Source organism: Salarias fasciatus, chromosome 16 (assembly GCF_902148845.1).
Source record: "Salarias fasciatus chromosome 16, fSalaFa1.1, whole genome shotgun sequence".
In the NCBI taxonomy this organism is placed as follows: Eukaryota; Metazoa; Chordata; class Actinopteri; order Blenniiformes; family Blenniidae; genus Salarias; species Salarias fasciatus.
The window spans coordinates 9,313,284-9,333,587 of record NC_043760.1 but is presented as its reverse complement, the minus strand read 5'-3'; the positions used below and the strand labels follow the sequence as shown (position 1 = coordinate 9,333,587).

Genomic DNA, 20,304 nt, shown 5'->3' with positions numbered 1-20,304 from the left:
GAACATAATTAAAAAAAAAAAAATCCTTTCCGTAGATATGAAACCTTTCCCTTTGCAGGTTTTTCACAGATGTCTGGAACAGAACAACACTTTATTTGCTTTCATTCATTTCACTAATATTAATCCTTACTTTGGGAAACAGTTTTTTCATCACATACATAATATTTCCAGAAGTATTTGCTCCCCTGTCTTCCATTCCATTCCTAGTTAAGTCATTCCACATCACAGCCATAGTACACCACCCCATGAATCCCCTCAGTCAATATTCTGGAAATCGGATGCATCCTTTCAAAATAAAATGGATTTGAAAATGAGGAGATGGTCAAAACCTACGCAAAATCAACTGATTTCAACTTGAACTCCAACATTCCTAGTTATTTTGAAACCATTCAACATCGCAGTGATAGTACATCATCTATGAACAGTTCCTGCCTTAATTTTATTATATTTAGGTATGTGTGAGAAACAACCTGTTTGAATAAATGTTAAAAAATGGATCGATTTTAAATCACTTTCCCAGTAAAAGCAGGTCGTCTCTCTTTCAACTTAATGCACTGTGGGAGCGAGTGGCACCTTGGGCATTATCTTTAACGCATAAAAAAATGTACACAAGTATTTAGAATGGCAGAAAATCTGACTGGTTGTAAGTTTTACAGAAAGTTACCTGGAATAATTTATAGAATCATAACCATCCAAACTTCTATTGAATGCGAAGCTCAGCTACAAAATCATTCAATACAGAAAGGGTGGATTGAAACTTTTTTAGAGAGAAAATTGATGATAAAACTTGCTGGAAACCTCACATAAAACAAGCCCAAAACAAAATATTCAGAAGCATCTCAGTCCTGGATGAAGCTGGGGACATGCTCAACCAGAAATCTCTTTATACTCTGTATAACTCACTGATTTGACCTCATCTAACCCACTGTGTGAAAGTATGGGCACATTCCCTACAAAGACTTGTTATTCTGGAAAAAGAACAATAAAAATGCTAAACTCTGTTGGCCTTTATGCACACACAAAACCTTTTTTTACTATCAAAAACTTTGAAATTCATAGATCTTGTGGAGTTTAAAACTCTTCAAATAATTCATTAAGGAAGGAATCATTTATTACCAGTGAGTTTTCACAAAAAAATCTTCTGTGAAAGGGAAATGGTTGCTACAGTTTATCATGTCTACCTTTCTCAGTTTTACTTCTGTTTTTTACATGTTCAAAATAAAGCTTTGGCATAAAAAATGCTGAGTGATTCAGTAAACACGAGAATCAGGGACTTTTGCTAGTCTCGTCTCATTGTTCATTCGTCCGATTAAAAGTGATTCAAAGAGCATTTAGACTTTATTCACCTTTAAACCTTTATTTAAAAACCAAAACAAAACATGTTGTACCGATTTCCACACAGAAAATATCATCAAAACAGAAAAACTCACACCAGGCTGATAGAAAATAAGACACACCTTAAAAAAAAATACAACCCACAAATAAACTCTCTTTGGCCTGAACATGAAGACAGAGTTGTTTTAGTCTTTTTATCCTGTAGCAGCTGCTGCTGCGCGCTCCTCACGGCGCTCACCAGGAGGTGCGGGGGTTTGCTTTGTACGCTTCGTAGTCTTCTTTCCTGAAGAAAGCCACTTCGGTTTCTGAAGCTGAGAGCAGAAAGAGAGTCTGATGAAGACCTCGATCCTCTGCTGGAACCACACATGCTTTCAGTTCAAGTCAACCTTTTGTTGTGTTTCACACAAAGCAGCTGAAGAAGAAAAGCATCTGGATCTGTTCCATTAGGAATAAAATGTGGGTTTAAGGAACGTGCAAACAATGTGCATTGATTTCCAGAAAGAGCTGTTGGTGAGCAGCCATGACAACAAACTCACCGACTCCGGCAGCTCTGAGGGTCTGGTCACTTCGCAGAATGAGCTTCTCGTCGTCGTCCAAACTCATCACCAGCTCATTTGTCTGGAAAACAACAGATTTCAGTCACGGAAGCTTCACATGTAGTACTTGTTCTGACACGCTGAGCTGCAGAGAGCGAGTGATACCTTTGCTCCGTGAGCATGGTGGATGATTTTCATCGTGTCTGCAGATAGAAGAAGATAACGTCAGAACTGATGTGAACACATTTATCGCCACAGAACATCAGAGCAGCTCAATATTAGCTGAACATGATTTCCACAAGATTTCAGTCACAACATGACAGAGCTCCTGCTCTTCATATTCACATCTGATCTTGAAATAATGGAAAGTAAATTCCGGATATTTGGCGTTTGGATGAAATATCGGGATGGAAGAACCTACAATGCACTATAACCTGTCCAGGTGAACTTAATGAACATCCAAATCTTTAATATTCCAGTGCTTTTTGCACAACTTGCTGTTTTCTAACATGGACCTTAATGGAAATATTCACAGCAGGTGTTTGATTCATGTCTCTGGACCAAAACATTTCTTGGTTCAATAAGATGTTAATGTTGTACACAGAGCCTGAATGAGCTGAGAGCCCTTCAAGAGGAGTTTTATGTCTCAGCAGACAATGACAATGACAGAATGTCACTGTAGCACGCCCTTTTTACAATTTCCAGAAATTTCACCCAAATGTCAAATATATCAAACCTCTTGTGAGAAGTGTATGTTGACAAGCAGAGTATGAATGTACAGACCAAACATGACTGATCACAGTTCAGGAGTAGTAGGAAGTGGAAAGTCAGACCATAGCTGTGTTTCCTAAATGGAGGAGGAAGTCCTGATCTCGTCTCAACATCTGAAAGAAAGTCAGTCACATTAACATCTGTTTCTGAAGACATGATGACATGCGTCGTGTGTGGGTGTGTGTGTGTGTGTGTGTGTGTGTGTGTGTGTGTGTGTGTGTGTGTGTGTTGAGAGAGAGAGAAAGAGACCTGTGTTTCTGATGGCTCTGTTTCTGTTTTTGCCACGTATTTACATGAGAGTTTTTTGGGTCTTTGCTCACCCTCTCGCACCATCTGGATGAAGTCCTGTACCCGCTGGTCGAGACTCACCTCCGGGTACACCAGAGGTTTGAAGTTGCGGTGCTCGAAGGATCGGATGAGCCGCACAGTGACCACCACCGGAGCCGACATGGTCCTTTATACGGTGCTATGAAGTAAGCGGCTCCCTTGTTAACTGGTGACCGACTTCCTCTAGCAGGCGCTAAAAACACCGACAGGAATCCCAAATTGTACGTTGCGAACGCTGTTTGACCACATTTGGAATACATAAAGTTTAAAGTGTCAGCTCATATGCGAGTCTCTGTAAGGACGCAAAAGAAGTCGTTACCAGTTAACATGGAGACCAGTAATTCCGAAACACCTAAGAGGTTCCAGTGGTTCCACTGCAGGAGACCGGACCAATGGAACCGTAGGACGGTGTTACATTGAAAATGGTCCGTAGGAAACAACCCCGCTTAGAGTTGTCTGTCTGCATTTAGTGTTGTTTGTATCTCAGTCAGTCTGTCCAAATATGCTACATTTGTACATTTTTCTGTATACAGACAACTCACCAATTACAAATCGGGCGGTTTCGCAATGGACTGTTTTTGTTTTATTTTTTTACAAGTGATTTTTGGTTCAAACTTCAAACACAGCTGGTGAGCTGCCCGATGGGGCCTCGTTGTGGCTGAATCGGTGAACTACACAAATCACCGAATCCATTCCATCATACGGCAAAACGTCTCTCTGCTGAACTGGAAATAAAAATTTTAAAATAATTGCATTCTGTTTTTATTGACATTTTACATAGAATTCCAGCATTTTTGGAAACAATGGTTGCACATTCAGTTTGCATCAGTTTTGAAAAGTAAACTGTAACGTCAAACCACCTCAGTGTGATCGGCGTTGAGTCCTTTCACTGCTTTGTCCTTGCTGACTTTGAGCAAACTGATATTTGCTTTGCAACCACAGTAACTGCTGGCTTTATGCCACCTTCATTTCACCTCAAACACATCTGAGAGCTCGATCTGAGTGACAACATCCGATGCACAGGGACAAACACGAGTTTGGATTCTAGCTGCATTGGATTGAAGAAAAGATCCTGGTTTGTCTTCAGGTTCTCACAAATGTGAGATGATGTCATGAAATTCTAATTGTTCCAGGCTGAACTGCTTTTTGGATTTACTCCCGCATATGATCTGAAATAGATATGTCCATGCTGTCCTCTCTTCTCATTCCTTTAAGTGACCACAGCTTGAATCAGGGTATGAGTTTTTTTCACTTACTTAAAAGATTTTTTCTTTTTTTTTTCTCTCTCAGTTCTTAATTATGCTCTACCTACTGATTGGAAATCCTGCAGTGGAGAGAGTTTGTTGATCTTTCAACTTAATGTGCTCATTTTCATATTCCTGGTGGTAGAAAACACTATCACCCTGATCCTCCACAGGTTTGGAGTTCAAGCTAATCAATTCATTTTTAACATGCAATCGGATTGATGTCTTAAAACATTTGTGTTGTTCTTGATTAACTTAACATATATAAAAAAACAGGTAAAAATCAGCTCAGACTAAGAGACATTCATCAGCTGGCTCCTCACAGCTTATGTGATAACTTCTGTGTTGTATCTTTTATTAGGTCAGTGATATGTTTTACACGTGTGTTATCACGTGGACACTGTATCATTTCATGCAGATCATTGTTGTCAACAGACCTCGAGCACACAGACCCCTCATCTCATTACTGTGACAGCTTATTATTTTACGGACTCAACATACAAACAATATAATTAAAGCAAGGCTAATGTAGCCATTTCACATCAAACACTTTAAAATCAATAACTGACTGTGAAGTATTCCTGATCCGTGTGTGTGTGTGTCTTCAATTTAAAATGAGGAAATGTCTTCATCTTTCTCTCCATGAGCAATGTAAAGAGGTAATTCTGGTTTCTTCCTGATGTTCACAAGGCAGAACTTGTGGAATCCAAAGCTTCGACGCAGAAGGATGGAGGAAGGAGTCAGTGATGAAAAGTGCCGGGCTCTCACAGAGAGCACTTTCTTCTCCTCGACAATTCCAGCTCTACACGTTATCGAAGTTTTGAGCTGCCTCGGCCTCACAGAGCTTGCTTGGGCTCTCCCAGCCTCGGCGGATCATTGTCAGCTTCAACGAGAAGCAGGGCAGAGCCAGGAGGAAGCGTCCGGTCAGGACCACGCAGGGCAGTATGAGGGCCAGCAGGAACACCGGGGGCATGTGGTAGGGGTAGGAACGTGGGAGGAAGGCGAAGTTCCAGCCGAAGAACAGGGTGTGCATAGTGGAGAGCGTCAGGGCAGCGTAACCCAGGCCGGACTGGAGACACAGAGAGAGAAGCAGAGCTTCTGTCACACACAGGGAGAATTCACAGCAGCTCGCTGAGATCAGTCAAATCCTTAAAATAGTCCAGAAAAAAGGAAAGAGAAGAAGAAGAGCAAGGCTAAAGCTTAATTCACTGTGTGCCTGTTGGGCCTATTGATCAGAGGGAGAGGGTGAAGACGGCCTCCTCACAGAGATCAGCGTGAGATCTTTAAAATGAGCCACATCATGTGTGGATTCAGTGAGGATGGCGTGCTACGAACCTGAACGAAGGTGAACTCCCTCCAGTTGAGGGTGTTTCCCACAGACGGCAGGGAGGTGATGGCCAGCAGGGCGAGGACTCCGAATCCGAGAATCCCACAGGTCAGGTACAGGTCAGACCTCCACACCTGCGACTCCACCCTCGAGTCTTCCAAGCCGGCGTGCACCTGAGGAGGAGGAGGAGGAGGAGGAGTCACGAGGACGGACTCAGCCGCCGGGACACGTCCGTCCACACGGCGTGGAGCTCACCTGCTGGTAGGCTTCGTTCAGGAGGTTGTAGTGCGCTGCCTTCCTCAGCGTCAGACACATGCTATAGATGGCGTGCAGCAGAGCGGCCAGGAAGCTGAGCAGCCCCAGCTGCTTCCTGCTGCACAGCCAGCGATCCAGCCAGCCTGGAAACCTCTGGTACTTGGTTTCTCTGTAGAGCTGCAGCACAGCGGCCAGCAGGCCTGAGACAGACACACACACACACACACACACACAGTCTTGTATTTCTATCCTTGTGGGGACCGTCCATTGACTCCCATTCATGTCTAGCCCCTAACCCTGACCCTTACCCTAACCCTAACCCACACCACAACAAAGCCTAACCCTAAAGAAATGTTTTTGCACTTTTACTTTTTTCAGTAACAACAAAATGGTCAAGAAAACACTGTTTCTCCTACTTAGGACCGGAAAAAGGTCCCCACAAGGCACGTCGTTCCACGTTTTGCTATCCTTGTGGGGACATTTGGCCCCAACAAGGATAGAAATACAAGAACACACACACACACACACACACACACACACACACACATACACACACACACACACACATCAGGGTTTTAATCACATTCTACTGCTGCGGTCCTGGATTTTTCACGTGCTTTAAAACACACACATCAACTCAAAGCTAAGCAACACTTGATCCAGTAAAATTCATCTGCAGCCACAAAACACGTTTAACCTTTAAAATGCGGGTAACGCAGCTCGTAAAGCACAAACTGCTTTATATTCAGAAAGCAGTAGCCTCTGGTACATTTATGGCATTTCATAACTATAATTCAGATTAACAATAGACAGTTTATTACACGTTCTGCTTTGCTGCTGTAGTGATTCCTCTGTAGCAGTCTTATTTTAAAAATTGGTTTTCACTTTTTTAAGCCGTATTAACTTTAACTTAACTTCAGCTTTCCTAGTTCTTTTTTTATTTTATTAAGATACTTGGCCTTTCACAGTCTGTTTCTTGGTGGTTTTATCAGTTTTAGCTCTTTTATCATAACTCTTCAGTATTTTCTGTGCACCTGTCAAAGCAAAAATTTACTCAAGGTAAATCAATGAAATCTCTGCATTTTTTACTCTGAGACTTGGATTTATGTGGATTTAATCTCACCAAGAAGTGACCTTGGAAACTCAACATTTGTCAGCAGAAGTGAGAGGCAGCGTGCAGGAGCACCCTGCGAGGTCTTGATGAACGAACAGCAGACTTTAAACATTAGAACCTTTCACCGGGAGATAAAAGTTCTTATGAAACGTTATCTGCTGTGCAGTAAAACGAACATAAACCATTTATTTCCAGATGATTCGAACGCGCCGTGGTGGAGCTATAGTCATGTGCAGACTTTTAATTTAGCTGACGCAGGGCTGAAGAGTGCATTTTATGATCCAGCTGCTTCCTTTCCAATGATCATTGGAGTTCAGCAAGCTTTAATAAGCAGTGTTGGGAGAGAATGACTTGCTGATTACGTGTGAAAGCAGATCTGAATGAGCTGTTAGAGGATATCAGCTGATCAGTCTTCTGTTTCTCTTCTGACCCAGAAAACTGTCACTTCCAATAGCAAAGCAGTATTTTACAATCAGAGCAACAACAGTGCTTTAAATTCATCCAGTCTGAAATGTGGTTTATCTCTTTGCTTCATACCAGGTAAATAAACCAGAGCCAGCGTCACCAGCGCCACGACGGGCAGCGTCTGGTTGACGATGATCAGAGGCAGCTGGCTGAAGGTGTTGGCTCCGTGATCCAGGTACGGCAGCAGGACGCTCCTCAGGAAGATGTAGAAGTAGAAGAAGAGGAAGATGAGGAAGGTGGTTAAGATGGGGCCCCCCCATGACGGGAAGAGGATGAGAGGAGCCTCCTCTATCTGTTTAGAGGCGCGCAGACCACCCTGGTCCACGGGGATGAAGCCCAGCTGCCGGGCCAGCTGCAGGACCGAGGACTTGGAGTCCTGATGGTCGCTGCAGACCAGGACCTGGAGGGAGGAGGAGACATCGCACGGCTCAGCATTCATTCAAACCTACTAGTTCTGCTCAGTCAAAATTAGGCCTGAGCTCACTGCACTCACACACAACGGGAGCAGAGATCAGAAAAGCATCTGCACACAAAACGCAAAAGAACAAACGTCCACATTTACACTTCAATCAGAACAAATCTGCGCTGTGTGAAAACGGCACTGAGCTGGGATCATCCACTGAAGGTGACGAGACCTCAGAACTCACATGAAAGAAAACTAAAGATGTTTCTGTTTCACAACAAGAACTTCATTTCTCATGTGTTTATCCAGTAAGACTCAATGCATTTTTTTTTTATCTTGGTTTTAGACACGATGTAGAAGACAGATTACAATAAACGGCAAATTGTCAGGTGAGCACAGCTTCTGCTGTTGAAATCAGTGTGATTCCACTTCAAATGAAGAATCTTCAAACATGTTTCTGATTCACTCTGTTTGATCTGAGCAGAATAAGCAAAGTCGATCTTTTCTCAGACGAGAATCACAACAGCGTGAACCTTCTAATTTTGTGTTCTTGACTTATACAGACCATAGAAAGACGTCTACTCATCAAAAAAACTTTTTCCTTCACTTTATCCAATATATATTGCTCATTATGGGTGTTTTGTCTTCTGTGGCAGTGGGTGGTATTTTAAGTGTATTTCCATTTCCTAACTTTATTTTTGAATTCTTTAGTTTTTAAGTGAAGTACATATTTACAAAATGTGAGACGGTGCAAGACTGATTTGATTCTACGGTGTGTTTTGCTGGTGCAGCAACAACTGACAGTAAAGCTCACTTTGTTATATTTGTCCCATTTTATTTCAGGAGGACTTTATGTGGTGCACATTTTCAAGGTATTTTCAGGGTAATTTCCATTTTAAAATCTTCTTTCCTTTGTTCTCTTTTTGATTTTTAATCTATGTTGGGTGATATATTTTGTCTATACCTTTTGCTTTTTTAATCTGGGTGTTATATGTCTACATAGGTCTCCACCATAGGAAGTCAAGGTCAGTTGGAAGGAAGGAAGGAAGCCACTGGATCATAAAATGCACTTTTCAGCTCTACTTCAGCTAAATTAAAAATGATACACGTGATTCTCTAGCTCCATGAAGCCTTCAAGTCATATGGAAATAAATGTTTTATGCTAGTTTTACTGCACAGCAGATAACGTTTCATAAGAGCTTTTATCTAACAGTTGAAGGTTCCAGTGTTTAAAGTCTTTAGTTTATTAATCAAGACCTCTCAGAGAAAAGAAATGTTGAATAGTTGAACCAGTAGCATGTACGTCTTCTGCATGCTGCCTCTCACTTCAGAACACAAGTTTTCATTCCACCAAATTTAATAGAAACCGGGTTTCAAATTAGTTTTGACCGATTTGCTGTGATTTCTTTGGAAGGGAAACTTTACACAGAGAATTCAGGATTCATTCTATTTTTCCAAGCAAAGGTTAAGGCCTCATTGACACAACAATGTCTCAAGTTTTTGTGTTTTCCTTGCAGAATGCTTCACATTTTATGCAGCAACCTTTAGTAGGGTTTCCATGGAAATGGCACAAACACTGAAAATGATGTAGAGTCACTCCTGGTTGCTGTTTGTTTTTGTAATGAAATGACACGTGCACAGAACAATGCACCATAAAAATGAACAATGGGAGGACACAGACAATCGACCAAGTTTGATAAAACACTTGAAACTGTTGTTGGTGAACATGAGCTCCTGGGCCGCTCACCTGTCTGCTGCCGTCCTGGGCTCCGGCCTGCAGGGCCCAGGCTGACACCACGTTGAAAGCCTTCACCACCTTGCTCCGAGGGAAGATCTCTGCCAGCCTCTCGGCGTTGGACTGGCCTTCCGCCCTCAGCTGGGCGGCATTGCTCACGTCGATCAGCACCTTCCCGGCCAGCTGCTCCCTCAGCCCCGTCAGGGTGGGGTAGTACTCCGGATACACCGCCACAAAGACCATCCCGTCCACGGCGGCCGCCATCTCCGCCTGCGAGCAGATCTCCACCCCGTCGGGGAACAGACTGCTGACCACGCGATCGGGGCAGCGGCTGCCCACCATCACCCGGTACCCCGACAGCACCAGGCGGAGCGCCAGCGAGCGGGAGTAGTCTCCTGAGCCGATGATCCCAATGAGCGGACCCGTTGTGTTCAGAGGCACGGGCTCCGGACCAGAACTGTCGATCAGAGCAATCTGCATGGCGGTCCGCTGAGAGGAGGAGGTCTGCCACAAACAAGAAGATGAAGAAGACAGTTTTATTGAGCACTGGGATTCAGTCGAGTTCACTGCACCTGAACTCAACAACTCTAAAGGGACACAAGGAATTCCCTACTTGTGTAACTGACACATTATAAAAAGATAATGAACCTTCCAGACTGGGGCTGAACATGTGATGTGTGTGGCATGACAGTCAGGGTCAAATTTTGGTAATTTGTTTATACAATTAAACAACACCGACCGTAGGGATCGTCACAACCAGGAAATCAAATACAAAGGTCACTAAAGTTCTCCAAAAAAAAAAACAAAAAACTTTGTTACCAACAATTATAAAATCAGTAAACACACATACACATTGCACAGTTCCAAGGGCCTCCTTAGGCTGAGGTCCAGCTGCCCAAAGAGCAATCAGTACGAAACAGAATGACCTTAAACTAAACTCTAATTCTAAAGTCAACCAACTGGCAAAAAGAGAAAGAAACATCATTTAAAGCAGATACTGTGTGGGAGCAGCGCATTCATAATCGTATCTTATTAGGCTGGTAATCGAATCAGAAGCTATACAGCTTCATTCTGCGTAATCCCGAATCCGCCCATCACAGCCGAGCAGACCAGAAACAGGTCGACACGGGAGGACGGGTGGAACCAGCTGAGCTGAGACTAAAGCAACAGATGTCAGAACCAGGGCCCGGTGGTGTACCGCCTGCCCGGTGCATTGGAGGTAGATGAATAGAAGGCTCAGCGCAGCAGAGATCACGGCCCATGCGTTACGCACGGGCGCATTACGCACGGGCCGTGCCACATTCAGGCCGCGGATCTCCAGCTGTCTGACCGACCGCTTAGCGCCGTCACAGAGGAGAAATGATCCGGAACGGCGTCTGAACAACCACCCAACCTCAAACCACACCAGAGCGCACCGGGAGGAAGGGTTCCACCGGGGATAGGCTGTGGACCACAATCCATGTGTAAATAGATAACCGATTCCAGCCTCCGGAACTCAGTGGGCAGAAGGTGGGCCATTCTGCCACACTCGGATAACATTGATGAGTATCATGGTTATACTTTACAATGTCTCACAGTTCATATCCGTTTCTTTTCATTTGATCCGCAACATGTGCTTTTTCCAGCAGTTTGTCGACCTCCCAGTCATTTTTTCCATTTTCTTGCGTCCGATTTCTGTACTTCTGTCTCTATGGATTTGATGGTGATTAATGAAGTGAAATTAGATCACTTGTCTAAACGACTGAGAATCGCAGGATTCATCTGATATGAATGAATACATTGTGACATGGATATAACAGATAAGCCTAACCTGGTGAACAGGAAGTCAGAGGAAAACGTTGATGTTTAGTGTTTCATCTAATAGGCTTGGTGGTGGAGGTCACCCAATAATTAATAAAGAAAAATAATTTTTTCTTTGGGATTCATGAAAGACCTCTATTCTCTTACTTTGTAATAAACCCATTTAAGAGACGCAGGGGGGGAAACTGGATAACAATCTACTCCCCAACTATTGCCAGCTACCGTCCAATTTAAGACAAAATTGAAAAGATCAATTAAAATTAGGGCTGTCACTTTAATGCATTAATTAGATTAATTAATTACACCTCAAATTAGTGCACTAAAAAATTAATCTAAGATTATCATAGCACACTTGAGTGACAGTTCAATGTGAATGAAATTGTCTTATTTATAGACATGTTATACTTGTAGTATTCATTTTGAATAGCTGTATTGAGTTAGCTTCAGTATTTATTTTGAATTTAGTTTGCTTCAGTGGATATTTGAGACTCAGCTTTATTTTATTTCAGAATTTTTTTTCATCAATATTTGTGCTGCATTTTTGAATAGTGCACCAGGCCGAACTGGTTTGCTGGGAGGTACTTTAACTTTTTCTTCTTTTTAATTTCTTTAATGGAACACACTGAAAGTGTTATTTAAATTGCCTGATTGGGCTTAGAATTTATTTTGGACAAGACGTCCTGACTGAGCTTTCAGTCATCATTCACAAAAATGTAGATTTCAAACCTCTTCTCAGTGTACTCATTTGATGAGTCATGCACTACAATTCTGTAACGTCCTAGATTTCGAATTCTTCACTTGGGGACCTAAAACAGATGTGAGATTAAAATGCGATTAATTAGATTAATTAATTACAAATCCTGTAATTAATTAGATTACTTTTTTGACCGTATGACAGCACTAATTACAATAGAAAAAAAAGTGGGGAGAGTTCATCGAAATTTGAACTTTCCTCAAGTTTCCCCTAATCAATTATCTGTCAGATAATAATTTACAGGACTATTTTGTTCTGTTTCTAGCGTGTGTTTTGAGACAGAATGTTGTGTGTATCTCCTGGAGGTTGTTTATCAGGAGCTGAATTTCACTGTTATAAAATGATGTAAAGTTGACGTTGAACCCTTCGAAAGGTGTCTTTTCCTCTGCTCCACTCTTCACATTGTCCCAACTCGATAAGTTTCGTTTCTCTGCAGGTCGCAGAGGAAACACTCCCTCCGCTCACTTTGGTTCCCAGATCTACTAAGCCTATGATATTGGTATGAAGTGACAATGAACACGATGAAGGCTACATCAGCATTTACACTCGTACTATTGATGATGAGCGTGATAACAGAGCCGGCAGAACGATCCGAGTTCACAGCGAACACGTGTTGTAATAGATTTGTGTTTTTAGAAAATAAAATAACTCACCGAGTCCTCCTACTGCAGAGAGTGGATGAGTTCACAGAAGGATGAGCAGATCTGAGCAGATCTGAGAAGATCTGAGCAGACAAGAAGTCCTGTGGTCAGACTCTGTTGTCAAAGGACAACATGTTACATGACCACAGGCCCCGCCCACTGAGGCCTTCAGGTGCTGCTCGTAAAACTCGGAATTTCAGCTTTTACAATGGAGAGCGCGTCGACTGAACATTTATTTAAGAACCAGCTGAAAAAGATTAACACGCTGGCAGATTTCTATTACAGGTGAACGTTTGTGCGCATCAAACACCAAAACAACAAAAAACCACAAAGGTAAAGCAGCAGCAGCGGCAGAAAAGGCACGTGCAGTCATTTGAAAATATTTCCCACTGTCTCTGAAGGCACCACCACAAATGACAGGTGAAGATAAGCGATGAGCTCCTGTCTGACTGTACTGATAACACACACACACACACACACACACACACACACACACACACACACACACACACACACACACACACACACACACACACACAGGGTTTTCTCAGTGCTCAACCTTAAATGTAAAATAAATAAATAAAAAAAACATAAAAATGAACTAAAAGGGTGTGCTATATCTGTGTCCACTGGGTGACGCTCTTTTATTACAAAGCATTTATGTTTTTCTTGCACGCACACACACACACACACACACACACACACACACAGATCTGGAGCTCAGATCATCATGTTAGAGGCTGAAATGTGTTCACATGATGGATGAACAGTCATGTTTGGATCATCCTCTGCCTGCAGTAGAGCTGAAACCTCACTCAGCATCTAAAGTTCTGTCACCATGCAGTATCAGGAGATTTGGGAGTGGCGCGGTGCAGAAGTGGAGAGGGTGGGTGCTGCTGGACTGGAACAGCTATGTCTTCATGAGGCCTGTAGTGGTGACAGACAGTTCCAGGAGGTACATGGGTTCAAGTCCTGGCCTGTCCTCTGGGCCTTTCTGTGTGGAGTTTGCATGTTCTCCCCATGTGTGCGTGGGTTCCCTACAGGCACTCCAGCTTCCTCCTGCGGCCCAAAAACATGCATGTCAGGTTAATTTGTTCACCCTAAATTGGCCTTAGGTGTGAATGTGAGCTTGAATGGTTCTATGTCTATATGTATCACCCCCCTGACAGACTGGTGACCTGTCCAGGGTGTACCTTGCTCGAAGTATCTGGGATTGGCTCCAGCCCCCCTGCGACCCTGAAAAGGATGAAGCTGCTTAAAAGATGGATGTTAGACTGAAATATTTATTTCAGCACAAATAACAAAGTTCAAAGAACAACTTTATGGATGAGGCAGATTTCACTTTGTGTTTGTGTCTTCTTAATAGCTGTAATATGAGACAAAATGCCTTTCCCCCCCCCCCCCCCCCCTCACCACATAAGCCTGGGACTCGGGGTTACACGTTCAATGTGTCGGTGTCAGTTTGGTTCCCCTGATGGTTTCATGTGGTTTTGGATCAGAAAGTCGATCACTGGCATCAAACATCACTGCTGTCCAGTTCCTCCTGGTTTCCGGTTTTTGCTGTTTGGTCCTGCTCTGCTCTGTGGATGGTTGACTGATGCATTTCAAATCAGATGTGCTGAGGCTCAGTTACACAATGATGGAGGTGAAAACACTTTTTTTTTTTTTTTTTTTTTTTTATGTTTTCATTTCAGAAACAGTGAAGATGATGTAGTTTTGTTGCAGGAACACTAGTAGGCGCTGTTGGTTGATTTTGCAATGAAACCACACACGCACAAAGAGAACAATACTTTAACAATGGCGGACAAAGAAGTTGGATTGTTGACTGTCAACTCTAAGACTACCGAGTCAGGAGAATATGGACTGGGAGCCATGACACTCCGGAAGAAAACATCGCTGATGATGTCCGTCTTACTGAGCACGTGCAGAAGAACGGTTTATAACAGCGGTGGTGCACGTGCCCAGAGGACAAGGAGTTGGGGCATGAAAGCTTTCAAATAGTTGTGTTTATATGATGGAATCGGAGAGCTTGAAAATGAATGCAATTTGGTTGACTTTACTCATGTTGGATTGTTTTTACACAGAGGGTAGCTTGTTTAAGCATTTATGATGCAATTATACTTAAAATGTAACTGAATCACAGCAATTAAAACAAGGCTCCCATGCTGTCAAAAGCTGTGTGAAAAAGCCAATTAAGCGTTATTTGAAGCGAAGCTGTGACCTTTCCTCTCATTCCTTCTCTGAGGATCCCTGCAGTTGGCACCATTTGACATTTTAAGCTGTGACAACTACTCAACCTGAGCAGCAGAGAGAGGAACAGCTTGAAACCTTCCAATCATCTCCTTCAATTCCACACGGATGAAGATATTTAAAGTAACGTGAGACAACGGTGATCCCCACTCCGACTCATACACCAAACACACTCGGATGGATAGACAGCTGAGTAATGAGTGCTTGATTTATTTCACAGATGTCTTGATATAATTCACTCCATCTTGAAAACATGCAGTGTGACCCTGACAGCTGAGTGATGCTCGGCTGCCAAATGAGTGATTAGGTGAAATGTTTAATGATCCTCACGAGAAAATCACATTCAGCTGCAGCTTCATTTGTTATCAGTGCTGTCAGGCGTCCTGCAGGTCTGTTCCTCCGTCCTACCCCTACTGCGTGTGTGTCTGTGTGTGTTCGTTGCTGCTATGAGGACTGGAAGCTCTTCACACAGCCACACTATGGAGACCCTGAGGGGACAAATGTCTCTTTAAGGAAAACTTTTTACATGTTTCCATGAAGGCATGTTTGAGATTCTCCCTGCTGCGACTCAACATAGTGCGTCTGCAAGCTTTATGATCAACAGAGTTTGTACTGTCCATCAAATGAAATTGGTCTGCAGCTGCATTCAACCTTCAAAATGAAGCTAACACAGCTCTAACTTTACTATATATAGTAGTTGCCAAATATTTTCTCTGATCTGTAGGTTCTCAGCATCTGTTTTCATTGCTACGTGCCAGGTTTACATCCCGGTAAAGGAGACAGATATCTCCTCACTGACAGCTCTGTTGCTCTGCCTCAATGACGTGATTCCAGGCTCCACGTGTGAAGCCAGCAGTTTCGAACCTGGGTTTTAAAATAGACATTGATTTTAAACTGGATTCACAGATAAGCGCAGTGGTTCAGTTTTGCTTCTTCCATCTCAGGAAGATAACAAAGGTGAATCCCATTCTCTCACGTCAGCATTTTGAAACAGTAATTCGTGTTTTTATTACATCTCAGCTGGATTGTAGTCATGACTTTATGTTGGAGTCAGCCGGTCTTCACTCACATGACCCCAGCTGGTTCAGAGCACTCAACTGCTCATTGGAAAACCTGAAAAGGAAAATATAACTGCCCTTCTGGCTTTCCTCCAGTGGCTGCATGTGCACTTCAGAGTTCATGTTAAAGATTCTTTGATTTGCTTTTAAATACCTGAATGCTCTCGACGCACCTTACCTCTCTTCACCTCGCTTCACCTCAATGTTTCCGCTGGCGCCTCAGATCAGCTGATCAGCTCCTCCTGGAGGTACCCAGGTCCAAACTGAAGCTCAGAGGGGACAGAGCTTATTCTGACTTCGCCCCCAAGTTATGGAACAAGCTACCACAGCACACCAGACAAGCCTCTTCACTGCTGATTTTTAAAACTGATCTTTAAACTAATTTCTGTTCCTTGGCTTTTAGCTCAGCTTGAGACTCTACACTTGTTTTTATAGTTGCGTTTTTTTTTTTTTTATTGTTGCCATTTTATGTTTTTATGTCTGCTTGAATGGTATTTTGCTTCTGCCGTGGTAGTCTTTAAAGTGCTATATAAATAAAGTTGAGTTGATAATGTGCTGAGAATAGGTAAAAATGTAACGCAGCTAAAACAGCTGAAACTGCTATTTCTCTTCTATTAATCTGTTAAAATGTGGACTGTGGCTGCAGTAAACTGTGTTTCTGTTCATGTGTGACAACAGGAACAATAACAGTGAAGGATGCAGAGTGTTGGTTAGAATTTAAAAGTTTTTCTCCAACAAAAAGGACATTTTCCAACCATTTACCATCATCTGCATACGTGGAGACACATTTCCATACATTCCAGACAGGCTTAGATCATACTGACGTGCAGGTGATAGTATGTGAGGAGCTTCATGGTGGACACATTTCCACATTTATGAAAGTGACGTGCCGTCCAGCTCCGGCCCAGTTTATGATATTATTGTAACTGACGTTGTTATCACTGAGAAACAAATGGGATGATTCCTTTCAATCTATCATATTCATCTACATTTTTCAGCGAAGTGCTCACTGACTATTAAATATTGATAAATACAGATAAGCATTAAAAAAGCCACATTTATTAATATTTTGTTTCTCAACCATTATAAATCATGTAAAATCAGAGGTGTTCAGTAATTCACTCTTTGACATTTACTTTTTGGATGAAGTGCGGTTGGCTCAATACTGCAACTTTCTTTGAATATGAGCTGCAACACACACTTATTGGGACACAACATTAATTTTTACTTCATCGGCACACACACACACGCACGCACACTGTCTCGTATTTCGATCCTCGTGGGGACCGTCCATTGACTCCCATTCATGTCTAGCCCCTAACCCTGACCCTTACCCTAACCCTAACCCACACCACAACAAAGCCTAACCCTAAAGAAATGTTTTTGCACTTTTACTTTTTTCAGTAACAACAACATGGTCAAGAAAACACTGTTTCTCCTACTTAGGACCGGAAAAAGGTCCCCACAAGGCACGTCGTTCCACGTTTTGCTATCCTTGTGGGGACATTTGGCCCCGACAAGGATAGAAATACAAGAACGCACACACACACACACACACACACACACACACACACACACACACACACACACACACACACACACATCCAGGAAAAACCTCTGCTCTGACCTCTGACCTTTAGGATCTTCTGACACTGACATTTCCACAACTCAAAAAAAAAACAGCTAATCAACAAACCTCCTGGCATTAGCGCGCCAGGAGTGTGTGTGTGTGTGCGCGCACACACACACACACACACACACACACACACACACACACACACACACACACACACACACACCGTCACACCTTTCTGAATGAAATGCGATGTGACGGCATGAAAAGGTTGACCTATTTCGGTCATTGACAGACCAAAGGCAGCACTAAAATTCGAGAGTGAACCTGACGCTGTCTGTGTTGTGTGCAGTATAAATAGCCAATCAAAGACGGCGAAAACATCTGTTCCAATATGGAGAACTCTTAGTCGTGAAAATGTAAACAGGAATAAAGTAACACGACTCCAATCAAACATCCAGAAGTAAAACAAACTCATTTCATGATGGGGGATTAACATTCCTGTCCTCTAGTTACTTGTTGTTCCCTTTTCCCCATGAGTCTCTCTTCCTTTCATGTTTCCAGTGCCTCCTTCTTTGTGACTGTCGTATTTTTTTCTCATGATTCCTTCTTTGGGTCTGTAAAGTGATGGTTGGAAGCCTCCACTTCTCTGTATTTCTTCTCCACTAGGTCATATTATTACACCCCGCCCGCTCACCCTGGTCAAACACACAGATACAGACAACCCAGGAGACCCACGCACACACACACACACACACACACACACACACACACACACACACACACACACACACACACACACACACACACACACACACACACACACACACACACACACACACAGGGAGAACATGCAAACTCCACACAGAAAGGACTGCTTGATATTTTAAGCCATGATCTTCTCGCTGTGAGGCAAGCATGCAGAGTAACAAACACAACTATTACAAATGAAAAACAACCAAAAGATAGCCACTCACCTGCTTCCATCTCAAACAAAGGAGAAGAAAAGAAAGAAAAGGTGGACGGAACAGACATGGATATCTCACAGAAATGTTCCAGATATGATCCAGATATGACTTAGGCTTACAGTAATTACATTTCTATTCTAATTGAGTTTCATATTACATTTTTAGATTTTGAACAATCACAATGTTTCTATATTATACTGCTGTTTTAGTGCTTATAGGCTGCATCAGATCTGTGATTAGCGGCAGCATTGCCTCAATAACATTACTAGTTTGATCCCGGTGTGACAACAAATCTGATTTTAATGACTCAGTCAAAATAATGAAGACGATCTAAAATTTTTTGAAATGTTGGTTAAAATAAATTGTGAAAAATGACATAATCTTCTATAATATGAAGTTCAAAGCTTGCCAATTATACTTGACAACAGGAAGTTAACGATAGACTTGTAGCTCTCGAGACTAGTCTTTTGATTGAGACCGGTCTTCAGACGACCTTTTTATGGTCTTGGTCTCATCTCGCTCTCGACAGTCTATGCTCTCGGTCTCGGTCTCAGGCTTCATCATTCTTCAGTTTCAGTGCTCTCCGGCCGCTCCTCTCATTCACCATGTCTCCGCTGCTGCTCCTCTCCAGTAACGTTTATGGCAGCTTGTACCGTAGTGAAGTGTTCAAAACAATTGGAAATTCGAAGTGTTTACAGAAATTAACAAATGACAGACAACAAAAACAAAGCAAAAAAAAAAAAAAATGCAGACTGTGAACCTTACACAATATAAAACATGTTTGAATCATGTCGTTTTTTTCCTTTTATTGGCAACAAAAACATTTTAAATTGATGTCATTGTCCACATCTCTCACAGCTAAATAATGTCCATATGTCTTACACTTAAATAACTTTATCACACTAAAATATGAGCCCCGCCTTTGTCTCATAGACCTCCATGTTATCTGAAAAAGCGCCGGTCAGCGTCAGCCAATAGATTTCGAGCTTCCGCCTTGTCGTGCCGTCAATCAACATGTGCACGAGAGCACGCGCACTCGCCCAGGCAGAGGTGAGTTAGCTCCGCAGCAGCCGCCCCACTTACCTCGGATATATCCACTGTCTGCTGAACATCCACCGTAAACAGCTAAACATGTAGGATGCTGTAGGACTCGGAGGCTCTCATTTTCACCCGACGGATAATTCACGTGCACAATTAAAGGGGCGTGGCTTGGTCGCTCATGAAAGCAGAGGGAGGGGGGAACCTCGAGACATTGGATTAAAAAAACCTGTCTCTTTCAAAACTCCGGACACGAGCTTTAATAACCAGAGGTTTTCTCCACCAATAAAGAGATTTCAAACAATCAGTGTCTCTGTTTCACAGTCTTAATGTTTCACTGTTGTAAACTACTTTACCAATAAAAAACCCCTTTTAAATATGTGTTTTTTTAATGTGGCAGGCCTGAGTCGTGGCTTGACATTGTTGAGCCCAAAGGTTAATGGTCTGATCACAACAGGATAAAATGAAATCAACGTTAACTAGCAGCCACATCCACACAGTCCGAGCATTTCTGTTAGCTTATTGCCTGAACTTCGCCGGCGAGGCAGTCTCTGTGTGTAACCAGACAGAAATAAAGTTCCTGCTGAAATTAACTGGCACTCACACTATTACCTGTCTCTTGATAGATTGTCAGGTTGACAATCCAAAGCACAAGCAATGAAAAGTTCAGCATAATGAGCAATAGAGCTCACCAAACAATACTATTTTCA

General features: G+C 42.6%; 2 protein-coding genes across 2 annotated transcripts; both read right to left on the bottom strand.

Moving 5' to 3' along the window:
• Positions 1–1,322: 1,322 nt before the first annotated feature.
• c16h2orf76 (chromosome 16 C2orf76 homolog) lies at positions 1,323–3,334 on the bottom strand. Its single transcript, XM_030111376.1, has 6 exons — positions 3,289–3,334; positions 2,963–3,162; positions 2,705–2,755; positions 2,037–2,074; positions 1,872–1,953; positions 1,323–1,646 (listed from the first exon to the last, which is right to left on the bottom strand). The coding sequence occupies exons 2-6, from the start codon at positions 3,090–3,092 to the stop codon at positions 1,570–1,572; spliced, it is 378 nt and encodes a 125-aa protein (XP_029967236.1). The 5' UTR covers positions 3,093–3,162; positions 3,289–3,334; the 3' UTR covers positions 1,323–1,569.
• A 1,213-nt stretch (positions 3,335–4,547) lies between these two features.
• steap3 (STEAP family member 3, metalloreductase) lies at positions 4,548–12,859 on the bottom strand. The gene is made up of 6 exons (XM_030111364.1): positions 12,720–12,859; positions 9,525–10,016; positions 7,447–7,774; positions 5,796–5,995; positions 5,549–5,713; positions 4,548–5,282 (listed from the first exon to the last, which is right to left on the bottom strand). The coding sequence occupies exons 2-6, from the start codon at positions 9,990–9,992 to the stop codon at positions 5,016–5,018; spliced, it is 1,428 nt and encodes a 475-aa protein (XP_029967224.1). The 5' UTR covers positions 9,993–10,016; positions 12,720–12,859; the 3' UTR covers positions 4,548–5,015.
• Positions 12,860–20,304: the final 7,445 nt, after the last annotated feature.